At 46.7% G+C, this 21,439-nt stretch overlaps 1 protein-coding gene across 10 annotated transcripts in view; it reads left to right on the top strand.

Annotated features, from left to right (window-relative positions):
* Nucleotides 1-21,439, top strand: part of Tlk (Tousled-like kinase) — a 42,401-nt gene that overhangs the window by 12,198 nt on the left and 8,764 nt on the right. The window contains exons 1-2 of one of the 10 annotated variants that reach the window (XM_083099362.1): nt 15,354-15,387; nt 17,134-17,231. The exons of 6 other annotated variants lie outside the window; for them this stretch is intronic. In XM_083099362.1, the coding sequence (XP_082955488.1) occupies nt 15,369-15,387; nt 17,134-17,231 (117 nt within the window). In that variant the 5' untranslated portion in view covers nt 15,354-15,368. Of the gene's footprint in view, nt 1-15,353; nt 15,388-16,413; nt 16,697-17,133; nt 17,232-20,078; nt 20,588-20,610; nt 21,364-21,439 lie in introns of those variants that run through there. 3 more of the 10 variants (XM_083099371.1, XM_083099389.1, XM_083099418.1) reach the window with 3 other exon arrangements.

The following is a 21,439-nucleotide window of genomic DNA, read 5'->3' as shown; positions in this document are numbered from 1 at the left end:
TACAACGCAGTCTCCCCTATTTGTAGAGACCCTAGAGGCCGCAAAGGTTTGTGGCTATTTATATAATGTCGAATCGAGCCTTCGTAGCATCTTCGTTATACGATTGTCTCATCGCGAGATTCTTAATCGCGGTCGCGACTCTTTGCAAGTTGATCGAATGGCCGATTCTTTAAGCGTTTGACCGGTCCTAGTCTTCAAACGCGAACGTTTGTTCGAATTTGTTGATATATTTCAAAAATGTTTACATTTCGCAACATTATATAATATATCGCAATATTATAATATTCAATAAATGAGTCGGATTTGCTCCAATTATTCTGTCGGATTATTTTTACTCGTCGAGTATCCGTCCATCTATTCGTCAAACCACATCGAATCTCGGTTCACGCGTCGCATCTCTTTCCGGGACACCCGATGTATAGGTGCGAGCGCGGAAGGAATCCGTAGGTACCCGACATTTTGCAGTACTGTTCGTACCGGCGTGACGACGGCATAGGTAGTTTCCAAGCGCGAGCATCATCCCTTCGTTTCCCTTCCACTTGGCCCAATATTCTCATCCTTATCTAACTCATCCCTCCCGTTCCCCTCCCCTACCCTTCCCTTCCCTTTCCTTCCGTTGCCCCTCTGCCTTCCTCGCCACATCCGCACACATCCGCAGCGTCTCTCGCAACCCCACCCCTATTAGTTATTTTCTCGACGAGTCTCTCGCTCTCCTCTCTTCTATTCCTCCCCCCCTCCTCCCCGCGTACTCTCTCATTCTTCTCCCCCTCCCCCTCCCCCGTTCTTTCTCGCTCTCTCGCTTTCGGAGTCACCTCTGTTGGTCTCCACATCCTTCGAGGATCGATCGAGAGGAGCCCGGCACTCTGTATATATGTATATACAGGGTGACCCATTTTAACTTAGGCAGCCAAATAACTCGAAAAATAAGCAAGATAGAGAAAAATGTTTTAGACAAAAGTTGTATGGTTTCGAGGGGGCCATAAGATGGTATCATTGGTTTGACCTTGAAGAGTCATTTGAAGGTCACGTGAAGGTCACTTCAATTTTTTTAAATGGAACATCCTATATATTTTTGTACATTCTTGTAGCTCATCTCGAGAGCTTTCCAAAACACTATAATTAAGTACATTTTCGTTAAGTACTTTTTGAGTTATGAGGCTTGAAATAATTTCTTAATTTTACATAAACCGTAAAATATCTTGTAAAATATTCATTTTTCGATTACCTTACCTTAATAGTTTTATGTACAAAATAATGAGAGGAATCAATTGGTGTAAAGAAAACACATAGTTGTTTCGAAGAAAAAATATGTAATTTGCAATTAACAATTCCATATTTTTTCTTAAAAACAACTATGTGTTTTCTTTACACCAATTGATTCCTCTCATTATTTTGTACATAAAAGTATTAAGGTAAGATAATCGAAAAATGAATATTTTACAAGATATTTTACGGTTTATGTAAAATTAAGAAATTATTTCAAGCATCATAACTCAAAAAGTACTTAACGGAAAGGTACTTAATTATAGTGTTTTGGAAAGCTCTCGAAATAAGCTACAAGAATGTACAAAAATATATAGGGTATTCCATTTAAAAAAATTGAAGTGACCTTCACGTGACCTTCAAATGACTCTTCAAGGTCAAACCAATGATACCATCTTATGGCCCCCTCGAAACCATACAACTTTTGTCTAAAACATTTTTCTCTATCTTGCTTATTTTTCGAGTTATTTGGCTGCCTAAGTTAAAATGGGTCACCCTGTATATCCATTTCCAACCCCTTTCTCCTCCCCCCTCCCCCCTTTCGACTCCCTGTCGATTCCATTTGCCCAAAGTCCGCATAGAAACCCGACGTTCGCCATGTAAGTTACAGCGTTAGATATCGCTGTGGAAGCATTCGTTGGCCGTATCCTGTATCCAAACGCTCCGTAATTAACCCTTTAGATTCCGAGTCGAATCTCCCGTTTGATCCGCGCCGAGACGGATTGCAAAAGTATGCGCAACGTAATCTCGAGGCTGTACACGCGACGAATAATTAGAAGCTGGCGGGCGGCTCGAGACTTTGAGGAAAAATAAGAAAAAAAGAACCAATGACTCCCGACAAGATTATCGAAATATCTCGGATATCCGGCAGAAGCGCTCTCGCGATTATCTTTTTCGTCTTGGACGCTCGTAACTGCCGCGAGAATCACCGACGTAGGTACTATCGACTTTCTTAATAAGCGCCATTGTGATCCAATGAAGAGTCTAGATCCCGCTGAGCTTGGTTACCACCGCGATCCATCCTGATATCAATCGACTATGATACTTTCACTCCGCTATTGGGCAATGGTCAAAACTGACGTTTCACTCGGTCGCTGCTCAGATCTCTATAGAGTTTTTAATCCTTCAACCGATTCAAGATTCATCAGGAATGTATACGATTTCTATCATTAGATCAGAATCGTTTAACATCGATCAAGCTTGGCTCGAAATTCTCTTAATAACAACGTAATGTTCTCGATGATCTTATAATGATAAAATTTCTACACCAAACAGAAGTTGTAAGATGTGTCGAGGCTGTCGCTGTCAGGTTGACAATGATCGAGCGAACTTTCGTCACATTGTATCGCCACTCCTTCGACATATGGCGGTTGCATAGTGATATCAACGATCGTATAATAGCAGAGCGATTTAAGCTCGCTCGTGTCGCACATTGTGTATTTATTCGCGCGAGCAAATGTTAAATTCACGTTGCACACATGCGAGGCTAGTTTACGATTTTTATCCTTTCGATTATTCACTTATCGAGCCTCTTAATCGACAGTAATTTTTCAGACACGCCTCCTCCTCCTCCTCGGAATGCGAGGTGCCTCGTCGCCCGCTGTAACCATTCGTAGATACGTTGATCTACGTCGTTGGAGAGATTTCCAGTCGGCCATAACTGCCCGTTCACCCTGTAGAATGCAATACAGTATTTAGTACGCGCGGCGTATACATAGTATACGTACTTGCTATCGATCTCAGACCTTAATAGGTATAAAGTTAGCGTCTAGAGTCGGCGTGTTGTATCAACGTTGTGGCCCGGTGTCTTCTGGCGAATGCATCCAGTAACAATATGGCGCAGCCTCGAGTATGTCTCGGCGAATAATTTTCTTTTACATTTTAATAATCATTTTTCTCGTTTTTCGCGGAAAGTTTCCATGCAAATCCCTCGATAATTTTTGCAAACGAGAAAAATTAATTTATATACATACATGTGAATGGAAAGTTTAAGTTTTGATGCAAACATTGTTACGCTTTCTCTAGCCGCCGTTAATTCGAGGAATCGAATAAATGACGAGAGAATGACGTCTCGCGAATTAATCGCGATTAATTGCGGCGTGGATGATGGCTCGCGGGAATTTTATTAATTCGCCAGCAACGGCAAACGATGTATCGCGCCGGAAATACGGCAGTCACTGATTTAAGAGCGTATCGGAGCTGCTAATGGGAGGCCGCGCCATTGCAATACCGATGATTCGATACCGCCGTAAATAAGAGATACGGATAATAATACGCGGTCGCCGAATGCCAGTCGAATTAACATCCTCATTATCCGTTTGCTCGATAATGGCGTTAATTAACCGCCCGCGCGTTATCGCAATGCGCGATCGGAAAATGTGCGGATTTACACGATCGAAGCGAAATACAAAAAGCGGGGCGAAAATTATGATTTTCGCGAAAATCGAAAGTTATCGCATTCATTCCGTCATTATTCGCGATTATTCAACCTGCGACTCTGACGACTCTGACTTTGACCTTTAATTAAGAGAGTTTGTTGAAACGATGAACCAAGGAACAAAGTTGCGAATTTCCCATTGATATTCTTATCCCGTACGTTTGCATCCTCTATTTATAAGTCGTGTTATGACTGCGGTACGAGGGAGACGCAATTTCCCTACCGACAGCGGAATCTCCCCCAAGTATCTCGTAGATCCTCGCGCTTTTCTCACCGAATAGTTGTTGTACGCTCTCACTAGTAGTTTCCGCGTATCTGTTTTGCTAATTTTTAATTTTCCCCGTAACATCAATTCTCATCTAAACGATTAGGTTTAGAATTTATTTACACATCTCCTCACATCGATCATTCGTTCGATGATTAAAACGAGAATCGTAGAGAGGGAGTCGTGTAAATTTGCCTCGACGCGATTCTCTCTCTCTTTCAATGCGGGTTTTCGCGGTACACGAAAGAATTCGCCGCAAGGTCGACGAAGGCGAAGCGGACGGAAGGAACGGAAGCGAGAGGCGGAGGGCGAGACGGACGGCGGAGAGTGAGGTCGATGGAGGCGAAAGGGGACGAGCAGGGGTGTTATTGCGTGGTAGTGTGGTTAAACGTATTGATCCCAATCACTACGATATGTCCAGGCTCCGCTCTGCTGCGAACATGGCACTATGGCCGGGTCATCGTCGGAAAGCGAGACTCGGCAGAGTCCGAGTTTTGCGCGCCGACAATGTTTCCGTTAACGTTAGAAAAAAATTTCCGTCGTCCACCTGTCGGAGATTCCGTCGGTGACGACTCGAATCAACCATTAGCTTCCAGCTGCAAAATACGTCACATTCGGTTACTCTTATAATGGAAATATTTATTTTCCTCCGAGAGGAAGAGACGCGCGTAAAAATGGACGAGTGCGAGAATAAAAATATTGAAATTTTTATTTACGTACTGTTTCGCGAAGCGATTCATTACAACGTAAATATCTTCCGAAATTTGACAACGAAAATTTATATTTGCGGCTCGTTCGCTCAATGTTTACTCGTCTCATCTCCAAGAGAGGGGGAGGGGGATCATTTCTCTTTGTCTTTCCGTAGGAAGAACAGCCGAGGCCTCGAGAAGTGGAAATCGCGGATCGATGACGAGGTATCGCAGAACCGAGACACGGCGAGAACGTAGTCGACGCGCTTACGTAATGGCCTTCGGGCGCTTTTAAGGCGTACGCAAGCACCATGCCGCGTCGCTCCGCGATTAATCGGAGCACGCGGAGACACGTGACGTAAAAAATCTGGCAACAGCGTGCGCGCGTATTATTCGTGACGCCGCGTCGCGTCCCGTCGAATCGCCGCGAGTTTGGCACGAGCGTTACGCGCGTTAATTGGACCCCGCGCATTATCGGGGTCGTCAATCGCGACTCTCCGTGCCTGCCTCTGGTCTCGGTCTCTCTTCGTCCGTTTACGGCTACGTTTAATTACCTCGCGGTGACGTTCATTTTTCGCCACGAGATCGAGGCCCCTTCAAGAGTCGGAGCTTAATCGATATAAAATTGATGTAATTTAATTAACGACAAGCTCTATCGAATTTCCATTTTTTCCATCAATCTTTAATTTACTCATTCTTTATTTCTCCCACGTGCAATTGAGTTAATCTGTCGGGGTATAATTTATTATGTAGAATTAATTGCTAGGTTTTATGGATGGAGGGAAATTATATGTTTGTCTTACTTTGACGGAACAATAGCTGATTTTGCGAGCGAAATGAACTTGGTGCTCTTTCGTGAATGCGCTAGAGAATTCCGTGAGAAGCTTCTGGTTTTGCGATCGATGTGACGCGTTCTCTGCGGCAAACCGTTGGTCGCCGTAGGTTTCTCGCTGGACCAATAGGGTTTCGAAAGAAATTACTGTGCGTTCTGCGCGATATTTATTAGCGAAAAAAAAAGTTTGTCGCATCACGAATGAGTTGCGCGTACTAGAAAGAGATTAACTAAAAGAAATGCTCGTGTTTATTTTTTTTTTAAACGATAAACTGCGGGAATGGGTCGCTTTGTAATATTTTATCAAGGCCTGATGTGTATTTTTTCGTTGCTTCCTAAAGTGAAAACGAGGCGTCTTTATGTATGCGAGAACTGCATCATCTTAAAAATCCATGTCTCGCGAAATAAAAAAAAAAGTAAGCGCAAATTATCGATGGGCATCGCGTCCTCGTGATCTCTCTCGCGTCAAATCTGACTTCATACAACGCCGCCCATTACGAGCGCCCGAAGAAAATGTATGACGAGAGTAAATATTGGATACGACGTTACCGAAAGCGATACGCGTCGACGTACAAACTTTCCGGGAGTATCTCCGGCCGGAAACCGGGGCTCCCTCTCCCGCCCCCTCCGCCTCCTTCCGTGGATGTGTATCTCCCGGAGGCCCTGGCCGTGTCCGCGTTACAACATTGTCGTCGTAGTCGGTAATGCAGAGACTCGCGCGGCGCAAGTCGATATGAGAAAACCACCCCTCTCGCGCGCGTATCGCACGAGTGGCGTGCATGCAATAGCGTAACACCGGTGAGAGACCAGACGGTCGGTCGACGTGCCGCCTATTTATACACACTCCGCGCCCGCCGTCCAGTCGAGCGGCGACGATCGTGTCGCGTCGTCTCGCGTCGGGAAGAGCCGAAAGCGCGCGTCTCTCCTCTCTCTCTCCCGCTCCCCCCCGCCTTCTTCTCCGTCCGCCCGCGCCGTCAGCTGCACCTGCCGCGCGCCGCCGCCGCCACCCGCTCTCTCTCGCCACTTGGGACGTAGCCGCCGAGGGCGACGGTTCGCGCCTCTCCTCTCTCGCGCTCCCAGCTCAGCTGCTCGTGCGACAGGAATGCCTGGCGTACGATAACGGAGTATCTGGTTCACCGTCCGCGCAGGATCAGTTGCACCGGCAACCTTGGTTAATTAAGCCCGATTAGCGATTTCCTGCCCCTCTCTCGATATCGTCGTTGCCCCAGTTTTGTGACGGACGCCTAGCGTACGTTTGACGATTCCTCCGCTTTCGAGATAACCGGTAATTTTCATAATTATACGCGCATCCAAACATACATATGTATAAATTGTTTACTTTAAAGATATTACGTTATGAATGGTATCGACTCGCAGCCTCGAGATTAAAATTTCGCGAAACGCAAACGGCAACTTTCGAGACAACGTTGGATCCGATAAGAGAGACGAGGCGTTTCGAGGTTTCGGTCCATTTAATTATGACGCGAAATGCGAGTCCGCTTCGATTTGACCTCGCAACCGAGTGCGGGAAAACATTCCCGCCCGCGATCGATTAATCAGCGGGACACGCCGCGAGCACATACCGAAAACATACTTTTCACGGGCCACTTGCATCCCCGGCGCGAACACGCGGAAATCGAGCGGACGCTTCTCGGATAGCCCACTTCCGGAGGGGTTGGTGGATGCTTCGATTCTTTCTGCCCGCTGCGCACTTTTGCCTCACGTCACGGGTCGCAAAGAGAGAGAGAGAGAGAGATTCTTCTCTTTCTCTCTCTCTCTCCCTCGCCCGCTCTTCGCCTTTTGCATCGTCAACCACCTTCTCTCCCCTTCCCACCCTCCACCCCTCGCTCGCAAACGGCTCGGTCGGCTCGCGCTCGGTAGCGAACTCGTGCGAATTCGGCCTAATCGGGCCGTCTCGTCTGTCGGGCGAGAACGCACGAGCGCCACGCGCGATGCCGCAAGCTCTCCTTCTTAGCCGTGGGCGTGATTGGCCGACTGAACAATGAAGCGGACGGCGGGGCGACACGGCGCGCGAGAGCATCGATGGGAAGAAAGAGAGGAAGGGGAGTCGAAATCCTCTCCGAGCGGCCGAAGGCCAGCAAAATTCATCGCGAATGATATACGCGCCGCGCGTATTAATCTGTTTATCCGGCAGGGACGAGGGGTAAACCGCTGATCAAAATTATGTACACTAATGCCTACTAATGCCCAATTCCTGGGCATTACTGCTAAATTTTTAAAATTTAATAATTTAAATTTTAATAAATTTAAAATTATTATTTGGAAAAAAAGACTTAATAATACATTAATAACGTCCATAATACGCATTAATACTTCAATAAAACCTAATAATGCCCAAGCAATGCCCAGTAATGCCTCAAATTTGTACACCGCAATGCCCTCAGCGGTTTACCCCTCGGGCAGGGAGTTTTGGCACGCGGCGCGTTTCCTCCGAAAAATTGTGCAAATTTGCTAGAGGAGACTTTATTTCTATCGGAATATAATATCCTATTTTCTAAGAATAATATAAGGATATACTTGTACAATGACTCGTACATCTCGAATAACGCGTAAGAAGAGTAACTCAAAGGTCGGCAAATGTAGTAAAATTTGTCCATCTCTCGTTAAGAGCCCGAAGCGCTATTTGCATTCTTAGCATTCGTGACTCCATGCGCCATGATGTAATTGTAGCGTAAATACTATATATAGCCGTGTAGCTATACGCGGTTGGCAACGCTGGTGCGAATGAATTTGCGGATCGTTCCTCGCGAACCTCGTCCTTCTGCTCTCTCGCCGCGTTGTAGTCCTGCGAGAACACACGAGTGCTGCCGAGTTCCTCCGATTACGGGACGCGGTTGACCGAGGAGGGTGAAGGGCACTGTCCCGATGCTACACCCCTGGTAGGGTGACCTCCGTTTGTTCCCCGTTCCGCGCTTCGAAGAAACTCGATAGCCGAGCGACTCGGCCGAGCTCTCGCTTTTCGAGATCGCAAAGACGCGAAACCCAGAGACGACTGCTCGCCAGTAGCTTTTCCGAACGTCGCATTCCGATCCTTGCATCGAGAAGATTATGAATATCTCGAACGTCAGCAGTCCATCTCTTAATTTTATCGAAATGAAATCATCGCTCTTTCGATATTTAATCATGTTGAATAATGACTAATGAAAGATGAACGTGTCGACAAATCGTGCAAATCGATATCTTTCAAACGAATAGTATTCCCATCCGGGGAAGGATTCTCGCTTCCTTCGAAATGTATATCCCACGAAGGCGCTACGTGACCTACAGTCTCGCAGGCGAGGGAGATTCATAAACGCAGGCAGGTAGGCAGACAGGCAAGCGAGCAAGCGGCAAGCAAGTCGGTGCATGTCCCCCGTATTGATCCTTTCGATACTAAGTGGGCACTACGCGCATTGTATGGAAGGTTTCTACATACCTACCTACCAACCTTGGAAACGCCGAATACATACAGGCACCGTATAAGCGACGAGCGAACTCTCCCGGTGCCTTCATGAGAAATATCCTTCTCTCTCTCTCTCTTTCTCTCTCTCGTTCTCCTCTTCATGCATGTATGTGAGCGCGGTTAGTGTTTTTCCAGTCTTCCCCATGATCGTTACGGCGGACCATCGGTTCTCGGAACTTCGAAACTGGTATCGTTGCCTCTCGCAGACTTTTTACGAATCGCCGCGCATCCTTCCGCGCAACGCCTTCTAACGTGTCTACCGAGTGTCTCGATAGAAACCTCGACGACATCCGACCGAGAAATCTCCAAATTGCTCGATGCGAGTCGAGCGAATATTGTGAGTAACATTACGACATCTTCCGTCGAGGAAATGATCATTTTTCCCGACACCCGACGACTCGAATCAAATAGTCGTCACGCTTAAAGACGTACTCGTCTACAGGGAATACGAACCGTTATACGTATATTCATTCATTTCGAATGAGTTTTGCAAGAATCGAGAATGTTATCGTCGAGTTCAAATTTCGGGGAGGTTTTTGGGGAAATGACACAGGTACAAATTATATAACAACCACAGACACAACGGTATCTGATGGGCCACGTCTCGAAAGCCAAGATCCCGGGCTCCCGAGAGCAGTCGGGGAGGGCTAATCGGTTCGAGGCATCCTCGAAGCGAGCGAGGCGGCCGGCGAACAGACGAAAGGGGGCGAAAGGACGACGGGCCACTTTGAGAGATGTGCATCGTGCGATGCAACACGGTAACGGGAGACGCCCAGAGCCCGCAATCTGCATTACCGTCCGCTTTTACCGCCACATTGAACTTCTTTCGCCGACTGCTGATATATCGACGCCTGAGTAGTAGAGCAAGGCAGACGGGGAAAAATACTTGTCGCGGCTTCCCCTCCCCTCCCCCCCGCCCTCCCTCTCCTCGTCTGTCCTGTTTCGTTGACGCTCGCGTGCCATCTCGTTCCGTTCGATCCGCGCACCCTCAGCGGTACAGATAGGAATGCTTATCAAAGTATCGATATTGACTTCTTGATATTAGATATCTCTCACACATTTAGAACAATACATTACTGATTCGAGGAGCGATTATTCGAATTTCAAGCGCTCGCAACGATAATTCTCATGTATCATTGTACCACCATGTATAATCGGTCAGTAATTTTCTGTTATTTTATAATAAAACCTGCCGTATCGTTGAACCATAGCATTGCAATGTTCCGTCAACAGATAATGAATATATTTGTTAAGAGATTCCAAGTAGAAGAGCTTGAAGAAAGGGGATCGAAAGGAAAATTGGAGATTCTTTGATCAAAAATTAATATTTGTCAGAAAAAAAAAGTACTAGAGATGTTTTACAATTATATAACACGAGGAAATTGGAGCAGATTATTATATTAAATTATTGAAATTATATAATAATTAACAATATAGTGATTCTCTGTCGCGTGTTCAAGATTCATTATTTTACAAAATAAGGTCTGATTTGTATCGTGTTATGGCAGAGAAAGGGCGCAGTAGTGGGCGCGCAAGGAATCTGGAGCCTGCTGAGACGAGATACGTGGCCTACAAGGATTCGTGACACAAGGAGAACAGAAATTTACCGCATGAAACCAGTGTCCTTTTACCGACCGTCAATTTGACACGGATATACCTGGGTTTAAAATTCAAGTCGTTGTGTCTCTATAGTTTTTTCTCGAATGGATTCGAAAGCACATGGCTACAAAATTATGTTATTGTTTTTCGTGAGAGAAGGCAAATCGTCGATAGCCGTTGTCCATCGTCACGTTTAGTTTTCCAATCTGGCAAATATCGCAAAATTCAACCGTGCAATTATCTGCGAGGAAAAAAAATCAAATACAGTACACGTGTCAAAGTATCAAAATTCTTCGGTTGGCGATTAATATTCAATGTTGCTTAGCAGCATCGGGCCTGTATGAGCGAAAAACTTGTGGAAAATTTGCAAAGGTAAAGATTGTATATAAATTTCGATGACCTTTCTCCAAATAAATCCACTCGCTCTTACTATATATCTTTCGTCGCAAAAGTATTAATATCGCTGCCACTATTTTCAGTTGCGTATAATTTCGGATGAGAAAGATTTGTCATCAAATATTTTAAGACTTACGTGGCGTTTAGTGAACAGTTCGAGTCGATATAGTCGAGACGCTATACATAGTTTAAAAATCCTGATAATAACTTGATATAAGCATTTTATTAACATTAATCAGCAAATAGATAAGCTTGATACTATTAGTCGTGCATGAATAAAAATGAAGCATTTTTTATTCTTGTAATAAATGAAATCTCTTTATTGAAAGAGCCGATACTCGAGTCTGTTCAGGATCTGTAAGATTAAACCGGCTGTTGATCACGCTGATCATGTGCTAGATTTATACGTCCATTAATTATATTCTCGTTTATCTTTCTCGCTTGAAAAGAGGCGAGCGAACAAACGCTATCGCTAGACTCGTTTATATCTTCCTATTTCGATCATTTTTACGGACGTAAATTCCATAAATATCAGAAATAATCGATTCGTATGGGGAAAAACGACGCCGTTTATAATTTTACCGAAACTTGACAGGAGACGAGAAAAAGAGCAACCTTGTAAATTCTTCGCTTCGTTTATTCGCGAGCAACGAAGGAAACGATATCTCGCTTTTCAGGCCAATTTTATCATCAAACTCGTTATTTATTTCTCATAAACACGCCGCACTTGGATGAAAAGAATCGCAAAACTCGTTATTAAAGAAACAATCTCTGATATTATTGTATCATTCTTACACGTGCGCCTCGAGTCTGTGTTTTCCATCGCTTTATTCGAACATATTAATCGACTCTTGCAAACTACACAATTACACACACAAGAGCCTGCGCTTCTCCGCGGATAAAGTCGGACACGCACACAGCATCCGCGCGCGTATCCGCTTTTTTCTGTCCGCCTGTGCGGGGAGCTCCCGGCGACCACCTAGTGCCACGTGCAGGAACTAGAGCCGGCTTTCGATCGTTACTGATCTACCTACGTTAAGTGTTTGCCCGATGTCCGTGTGACCGCCGAGCCCCACCCTGATTGTTATATTGCCCGCCGCTGGCAGATGCGCGAATCTTACGGTGAATTTGCGGTAATTTATTTTCGACGCTCGCGAGTCGCAGGAATCCGCGATGAGCCATGTCTCGAGTGACATTTGTCGTCTCTGTATTTCGCCGAAACGAGCGGCAAAAGCATTGCCCTGTCCTGGTAAACCGTGTCGAGGATAGGAAGAAACGACGTCCGGGTCCTCTCGAGGGGAAGAGTCGAGTCTCGATGGTATCGCGCGCAAGAGAGAGAGAAGCGTTGCTCGAGGCGCGTGCATATTTCGGGGACGCATTGTACATCGAATGCGAGATCGCATCTTTTTTCATTCCTTCCTGCCTTTCTTCGCGCGACACCCCTCGCGTCTTGCAAAAGAAGCACATACTTGTGTCGACAGATCGCGCACAGTACGTGTTGCTTGTCGTAGCGCGCGGTCGAGCAACAACACTTGCGCCCGACAATGTTGCATCGCGGCGATGATAAGCCTTATCTCTCGGTCAGCAGTCGTTTCCAGGCAAATACGACGATAAAAGTCGCTCTTGAAATAGTTGCCCGCGTCTTGCGAGTTTTGCTTATTTACGAAAGAGACCGCTTTGCGTAAGATTCGTCCCGATGTATACTCGAGAACCCATGCACACGTATAGCTATGGTAAGAGAATATTTTTCCCTTTCTTCTTCCTCGTCTTTGTCTCATCTAAAACACGATCGAACGCAAGTTTACGCGAGAACGATAAGATTCTCCGATTCTAGATTTTCCTGCAATTTCGATGAATAATGGCTTGGAAAAAAATTGAAATCCTTTAACGCGATATTCTATGCGACACTTGATGTCTCTGGGTACAAAGTATTAACAGGCACCTAAGAGATCGTGTTGTGCCGACGAGCATTCGCCATGTCACGCGACGCTATTGCGTAACATTAAAGAGAGTTGAAAATGTTGAACCGGAGATTTCATCCGATACGGGTCTTTAAATACGCGATCGTACAAAAGAGCAATGTGATACATTTAATGGAGACTAACCGTATGCTCCGATTTTTAAATGGACATGTATCGCGGATTTTAAAAATGGCTTCCCATTATTTATTTACCTTTGCATTAAACCGTCAATTTTAGAATCGCAGTGTAAATCGCGCAGGTAGAAACATGCATTATACATTCATGGACAAACGCGTCGATTTGTCAACTTTATGCGTTTTCATTTGCATCCAACGTTTTATCGTCCGTCTAAATCGTGCGTGGCGTAAACTGGCCTTAACAGTGGAGCAGAAATCTGCGTTACGTTTCGCTTAATGCGCACCGTCAGCGATAGAGACGTGCGCGCGCGCGCGCGCGAGAAAGAGAGGGAGGGAGAGAGAGAGAGAGAGAGAGAAGGAGAGATCGTATCGCGCGTACGTTGTTGACCTGCGGGAGTAGTCCGCGCGGTTATGTCGTAACTTTCACAATGAGCGTGCTCGTCGCGGCAGCCGCTTAGTGCCAACCATCTTCGGCGAGCATCGGGGAGGCTCGGGCGCGCGCGATCGGCAATCTTCGTACTTTCGGCGTACAACAATCGGCCGCTCTCGGTGTAGACATCCCACTCGTCGTCGCCTCGCGGAGCAAGGAATGCTCGCGGTACGCGCCGATGCTATCGGAGTGTCGATATTTTGTTCCTCTCGAGTCGCTTCTCCTTTTCAGCGCGAAAGCGACTCGACGATGCTCCCTCGCACGGCCTTGTTCGCGTCATTAAATCATCGCTAAAGCGGCCGCTATTGTTCTTAGAATAGACGTCGTTTCCCCGCGACCAAACTATTTATTGCCCGAATGCTTGCTTCGAAAAAAAGTTGCATACATTACAAGTTTTACAGTTTTATTGGCGTTTGTCGATATAAAAATATATATATTTTTATAACGAAATTTATAAAATTGGTCGACAGCTTATATAATTCAAGACCACGTTTCGTTATTTTTATATATTTAAAAGTTGTATTTAACATATCTGTAACACTTGGATCGAGATACAAAAGTTGCAATCTCTTCGCTAGCCTTGTTATCGCATCGAGAGGGCAAAAAATTAATGCGCTGTTGTGTGAATTAACATTCCGTATTTAAATGCTACGAAGAAAAGGAAAGAGCGAGCAAAAAAGGAAGAGACAATATTATGCGAGATCGATAAATCACTCATTCAAGGACGATGGAGTTTTAGCCCGACCATCGTTCTTCGGATCTCGTCGATCATATTTTTGCGCGTAAACATTTCCCTTGCTAGTAGAAGCCGCGCAGTGTCGTGTCGTTGACCTACCGACTAGCTCGCGCGGTTATGTCGTAACTTTCACAATAAGCATTTTTATCGCGCTCGTTCTCCGACCAATCGCTAGCACCATCAACCAGCAACGTATAATCAACTCTGCGCGCGAGACCCTGCGGTTTTTCTCTCCACGTTTCGTGTTTGGAAAATCTGTTACGAAAGTCTGACAGATGTTAACTCTGATATATTAACGCAACACGAATCCGCAAATGTGCGAAGCGCCGCGAAATAGCGCCAAGTTATTTTTATCTCGCGTCAATTCAGTCGCGAGACGGCGCCTGACGATTAAGCCGTGTGAATGTGGCTTAATCCGGCCGCGAACGCGTCCTTGCACCGTGTCGGCCGCCGCGCCGTTTACATGGGGCGCCGGGTTGCACCTAACCTAACCTAACCTAACCTCTCGTGAGTGTAACGTGCGCGGGCGCTCTCCGCGTCAGCCGGCTCTCGGTGAAGCGACGTACACAGAAAACCGCGTGGCTGACGCGCACGGCGCAAGCCGAGACAACGAGGCAACGCCGCGTGGCCGACCAGCTGATCGCTCGGCAACGTGCGGGCCGGCCGCGGGACGGGCGGTGGGGAGGGGGGAGTCGCGCGCGACTGGGCTAATGAGTGTGCGACCTATTGGGGGCGCTTGGTGGGGGGGCGCGGAGCGCGGGGAGGGGAGAACCGCGCGAGAGATCCCGCCGCAGAGTAAGGGAGGGAGGCGCTGTGTTGCCGTCACGTCAGACAGTCGTGCCTCTTGTCGCCGCCGCCACCGCCGTCGCCGTCGCCGCCGATACACGGACGGTGTTTTCTACGATCGAGTGGCGGCGGCATTGCAAGGTCTAGGAGGCCGCGCACTCGAGACGCCGCGGTCGTTTCTTGTCGCGATGCGAACGAAGCAACGACTCCGCGAAACGTATCTGCTCCACGTGCCGGCTTTTGCTCCCAGTTCTCTTTGAAATTCCGCAAGACGTATAGATTGTTGGATAGCTTCTGAATGAGTGCGAGGAGTGGATATGCGAATAAGGAACGCGCAGTTTTAATCGACCGATACGTCACGCCGAATAATTATCATGTGCCGGCTCGACTACCGTAAACGTCATCCACTTTTCGAAATGAATTTGTTCTAATTCGTTCTAAGAATGTTGGATGATTCACAATTTATAATTCATTTAGCATTGTTAGCGAACTTGTTCATTCATTGCGTAATTTAAATTTTAATTTCGCATTTATTTTATTAAGAAAAATTAATCGGTAGAGATTTAATACACGATTGATCGTACTTTTAATGAGCTTAAAAATAGTTTCGCTTAATATCTCGACGTGACAGTGTATAATTTATAATTGCAAACTGGCTTCCTGGTTTTTTTTTTAACTGAATAGAATTCTCGGAACATGGCAATCATTCAAAGAATACTGTGATTGATTTGTCAAGTCACACCGGTTGTGCCGTTAGGCAAGAAGATACGTTAACGATTTATCAAGTATAATCTCAAGTGTCAAATACATACATTTCTTATTTTATCGCATAATAATTGTAATCTCTTGCTATTTAAACTGAAAAAAAAAACATTGATACAGATGAAACATCTTTAATCTCAACATTTAGTTTCTCAAACATAAAAGAAACCACCTCCAGAGTCTATGCGAGCAATTCCAAGTCCGTACGAGAATACTATTGATTTTTATGTATGTCGATTCTACGCCGAATATGCCACGGTGGCATAAAACTCGCGAAATCACACCCGACATTTGTCTTCGACACACCGACGTGAACGCCATCATACGGAAACGATCGCGCTCATTTTCCATGGAACTTGTGCCTGACGGGAAGGGCGAGAGGGATGGGGGGAGGAGGAGGAGGAGGAGGAAGGGGCTTCTCCTCCCGGCTCCAGAGGCGCGAGAGCGAGCAGACTTCCGAAAAGGAAGAGAGGAACTCGAACGGCGCGACGTTGTCGTTCGCTGCTTCCGAAACCGCCGCGCGAGGTTGCCCGTCGACCATCGTATCGATAACGGTGTAAAAACGGTGCGAGAAGGGGGCGCGGGGCGGGGGGCGGGAGAGGGTGGGAAAGAGAAATTTCTGTGCCACTCTGTCGCTCTTCGCAATTGTGTCGTTGTTGAAAACCTACCTACCGGCTGGTGCAATGGCGACCAGCACCCGCTCCTGGCCGCAAATTTCACGCCGACGATCGCTCGCGCGGTTAGTGTCGAACGTTGATATCGAATCGCGCTTATCTCGTCCTTGCCGAGACTGTTAGATTCGTTATTCGCGGATTTGGATCGATGCCACATGGATGGCATCCGATCGTTCGCGGGACTCTCCGACCCCCTGTCAATCCAGTTTCAAACCGGTCGCTGGGCGAGTGGTTGCGAGCAAACGGGATGTCACGTTGTTTACGAGGTGAAATAAAGAGATACGACATGGTTACGTATTTCGCATACATATTTAATTTGACTCGTTTCTCGCGCGAATTACGCCATGATAATTTATCACGCAAAAGTTGCGTGGATCGTTTCGATCGGAATCATTTTCAGTTGTCTTTTTTTTTTTTTTTAACTCACGTGACGTTGACGTGTTATTTGTGTCTGTACGTGTAATGTCGAATGTCACGGCGCAAATTGCTGCGAAAACTAAATGTCATTGCCGCAACTTGTAAATGTTGGGGAAAACGGTCGATTTTCGCGCTGACTTGGACCTCTGGGGACATTGCACGACGTTAAAATGGCGTTATCATTGCTTGTTTTTTGCATGTGAATGGCGTCGTTACTTTCTCTCGAGTGTCGCGAATATACCTGATCGGAGGCTCACGTTGCGAATAACGTAGGGACATTGTTTAGGAACTAGTGGTATCGTCCTGTCACGCGCCTTATCGAGAGTTCAGCCTCGTCGCCGGTTGTGTAATAATCTAGTCGCGAGATTAAGGAAATTATCGGATGTAAGTAACTGTCAAACAAAAATTGTGGACACGCTCGCTGTAATCGAAATTTGTCGATACTCCGATTCCGTCGTTCTTGCGAGAGAGAAAAGATTTCCGCTCCTCGTTCGACCCAGGTGGACATCTTTAATTACATCCATTGAGAAATCGCTCATTAATCTCCCTTTACTCCAACGTTCACCCGCGAAACGTACACTACTCGGCGATATCATTTTCGTTTGACAATTTCGTACACTATAAATGACCGTGCACTATATAAATCACATTTTTCACTCGTTTCCAAGCATTTACTCGAGCTCCTCCTCGTACGAATTTATTAAAATCGTCAATTTCTTCTCGACCACCGTGCTACGTGCCAGCTCAGACTCGCTCGGTCGCTCGACCTGTTATGTTCGTCCGTCCTGCTGTGTTCCGTCCTCTTGTACGCCCCCCTCCTTTGCTCTCCGTCTCCCTCTGTTTGCTTCCCCTCCACTCTGTTCGGCCTTTGCGTCTCTCTCGCTATAATACGCCCTCGCACAGGCCGAAGCACGCGTCGGCATGACATATCTCACAGGAACGTAACGAGCGGGAGAGATCACGACAAGGGCGCGTTTCTGACAAGTCGCGGAATTTCCAACTTCTAATTTCCAACTTTTCGTTATCTACACATGATTTTGTTGGATCGTTACAGAGCGCTACTGTAGGTCTGTATAGTCTGTATATAGAATTTGGATCGTTCAACGAGTACGTAGCTTTTTCTCATATGGCACGTACGTCTCTAGCATCTTGTTCATGAATCCTAGTGTTTTAGATATATTTGATTGGATATCAAATACGCGAATTGATGTAATATTATTACAAGATGGAATATATAAATGTACGTATCGATGTGCATGCTACGTGTGCTTTCTTAAATCCCTCTCGCTGTAATCGCGTATTAAATTATGACGTCGGAAAAATCGTGCAAATTTTTTCCTGGCCTTATACGTCTAAATATGTTTACAGTTTTTGCGCATGTCGAAAACGAGTGATATCCGATTGCCAGAGTTTCCGTGTGATTGGTCAACCTAGTAAAAAACCCCAACAAGCGTATCTCGCTGCGAGGGATTGTGGGCAAACGGGAAACCGCTCCTTCGGAAACTCTCCTTTTTCAATTGTTTTCTCTCTCTCGTGACGTGATTGTACAATTCAATCTATGTATAGATTGCATTTCCAACATTTTTCTTAGATCTCTAGTAACAATGTGTCTCGTGATCGCCGATAAAAATTGTCAATTTTTTATTATTATTGAATATTGATATTTAAAAAAGTCTTCCAGATATTTTTTATCAATTCATGTTATCGAGAACGAGATGCGCGATATGCTAATTTCGAATGTAATACAATGAAAAGATTCGCAATTTTATATCGATATCGTAATCTAATATGATTACAGCGAGAACTTATCAATTAATTGAAAAGAGCCGGAATTTTATTTTATTGTTTTTCTAAAACTCTCTTTTTCGGGTCATATAGATAGATAAGACGTGTCTTTTTTGGAGGAGAAAGATTCGACACTCAAAGACTCCAACTTTCTCTTTATCGGCAACTATCTTCTTTGTTAGATTTAGAACCGTTATCTTTTTCGATGAATACCTGTTGTATAGTTTACCTCGATATTTGCTTTCACATTGATCCGCAAACCGAAGCTCATTCAATCTGCTGGATTTCAAGAGAAGCACGATTTATACGACTTATGAATCTGTTGAAAAGCTACTTCTTCGGCATTATTACTAGTAAATAACACACCCTAAACTTTATCAAAAAAATTATCCAGGTACCGATCGCAGCTTCGAGCATTATAATCCTCCTTCCTAGCTAGTTTATATAAGAGTGCTACATTTTTTATAAAACTCTATTTATATGCAAAGAGAGAGAGAGAGGGAGAGAGAAAGAGAGAGAGATTCTTTTCTCGCGGGATAAATGAACATGCGGCGAAAAAAGGGCAGGCAGTCATTCGCCAACCCAAATTGCTCGCTTCTCTCCGAGGTACAACATCGGGGCGCAAAGTAACGCCGCAAGGCGGAACCGCGGATCACACACGGGAAAACGTATCTCGGTGGCGATGGAGACGCAAGGGGGCTACAGCGGCGGTGGCGGTGGCGGCGGCGGCGGCGATGGCGGCGGTGAAGAAGCGGGGAAAGGCGGGGGAGGCAGGAGGAGGGGAAGAGTACAACGGAGCAGAGCACCCTTCGCACGCTGTAGCGGCACAACCACACTTCGCCACATCGATTTTACCGGCTCGCTTGCACTCACACTCGGTCGACCCGTTCACTGAAGGAATGTCTCATATGCCTCCCTCCTTCTTCCCCCTTTCCTCCTCCCCCCTCGGTCGTATTCCCTCCTCCCCTTCAAACCCCCGCACCCTCTGGTTCTCCTGCTCCGCGCCACCCCCCGCGGATCCTGTCTCCGTCAGTCAGGGTCTCTTTCTATCTTATCGCGCCGTCCATCCCTCTCCTCCGTTCAAGCTCGCCAACGTCTGCCCTTCCCACTCCTCTTTCTCTCTTTCTCTCTCTTCCTTTCTCGCTCGCTTCTCGCGCATTCTACCAAAGTGTCCCTCTTTCTCTCCGCCTCTGTTGCGCGACGCGGGGTGGTAGCGGCCTCGCGGGGAAGTGGAAGAGGAGGTTGCACCTTTTGCCGCATCTCGGAATCTCGCGCGTTGCTCATTTGCCGTACATAGAGAGAGGAGCGAGGGAGACGACGAGGAGCGGTAAGAGGAACGGAGGGACGAGGAAATGGAGAAAGAGAGACGGAGAGAAACCTCGGGGCTAGGTAGTAGTAGTAGTAGTAGTAGAGTACGCGAGAGCGGTGGCGGCGGCGGCGGCGGCGGCACACAGCGGTCGGACAGTTCCAGTTCCGTTTCGATTAGGCGAGTCCACGCGCCGGGTTTTTGGCTCGCGGCTCTCGCAACTCCGCCGAGCGAGGAGAGGCGCGACGCGCGACACGCCGTTTAACGACGTGTCCATTGACGGCCGCTCGGTGCTCGCCGCTGTCGTTGCCGCTGATGCTACCGTCTCCGCTGTTTACCCGGCGCGCCAGCCGCACGTTAACATTCACGAGCGCGTTCGAGAGGAAACGAAGCGAACGGACTCGGGGCGCGAGGGGGAGAGAGAGAGAGAGAGAGAGAGAAGAAGAAGAAGAAGAAGAAGAAGAGGCTCTCTCTCGCGTAGATGTACATGCAACGTCGTGACGCGACTCGCTCTACGTTTCTCGATCGCGATTCGTTCGCGAACGGACCGATCTTGAAGTCGGTTATGGCCATATCGGGGGCAGGTCGTCCGAGTTGCAAGAGTGCAGTCTAGAAGTAGAGTCTGTGCATGTGCGCCGATATTCGCCGGGTTTGTATAAAACACGGACGTACATATTTTTCGCGAGTCGCTCCACAGACACGTTTGCACGGGCACGCATCGACACGCATCTGCTCGCGCGCATTCGTACACGAACGTGAATGCCATCCATCTCTACGGCGGATCGCACAGACAACCGGAGCGAGAGAGAGAGAGAGAGAGAGGGAGGGAGGGAAACTCGTGTCTCCTTCTCCCTCCCTCCGCCGGCTCTCTAGCCCAGTTCCGGGCACTGATCCATCGATAAGGAAGTTTGCTGTCCTCTCCCGCGGTCGGATTTGTTCGTGCGCGATGCGCGAGGAATCCGCGGGATCGAGCATCTCGTTGTCGCATAGTCGAGGTCGAGGCGACGATATACTACCGTGTCACGTGACTAGGGGGATTATCTCCGAAACGGCGCGAATTGTGCGCGCCTGAGACGCGATGAAATGCAAGATTAGATACGCGGATGTACAGTGTGTTTACCGTATACAGATTGGATTTCTCGCCAATCGTTTTAATCTTTTATATCGTTTTTCTTCGCATATCGGCCCGCAAGTTTGACACGTGTATATATATATATATATCGCACCTTGTTTTTATTTTCGCGACAAACGTCAAGCGCATCGATTGTCATGGCGATCGACGTGTTCTTGATGAAAAAGCGATTACGTTTAATAATCTAGTCGTTTCCAAACTAAAACACGTTGCATATTGATTTGCGCTTTAAATCCATCTCGAGGATTATGTCGATCTAGAACTCTCGTTTCTCTCTGACGACTCGTATAAAAGTATGAAAGTCAAGATAAGTAATTAATTAATAAAGTCATTAACCTCTAGTTTCTTTCAAACGGGATCGACATTCGA

The sequence above is a fragment of the Camponotus vicinus genome, unplaced genomic scaffold (assembly GCF_025532165.1).
Source record: "Camponotus vicinus isolate PSW18456_S1 unplaced genomic scaffold, iyCamVici1.0 SCAF_1, whole genome shotgun sequence".
Lineage (NCBI taxonomy): Eukaryota > Metazoa > Arthropoda > Insecta > Hymenoptera > Formicidae > Camponotus > Camponotus vicinus.
Note: the sequence above shows the minus strand (reverse complement) of the source record. Positions and strands in the feature narration are given on the sequence as shown.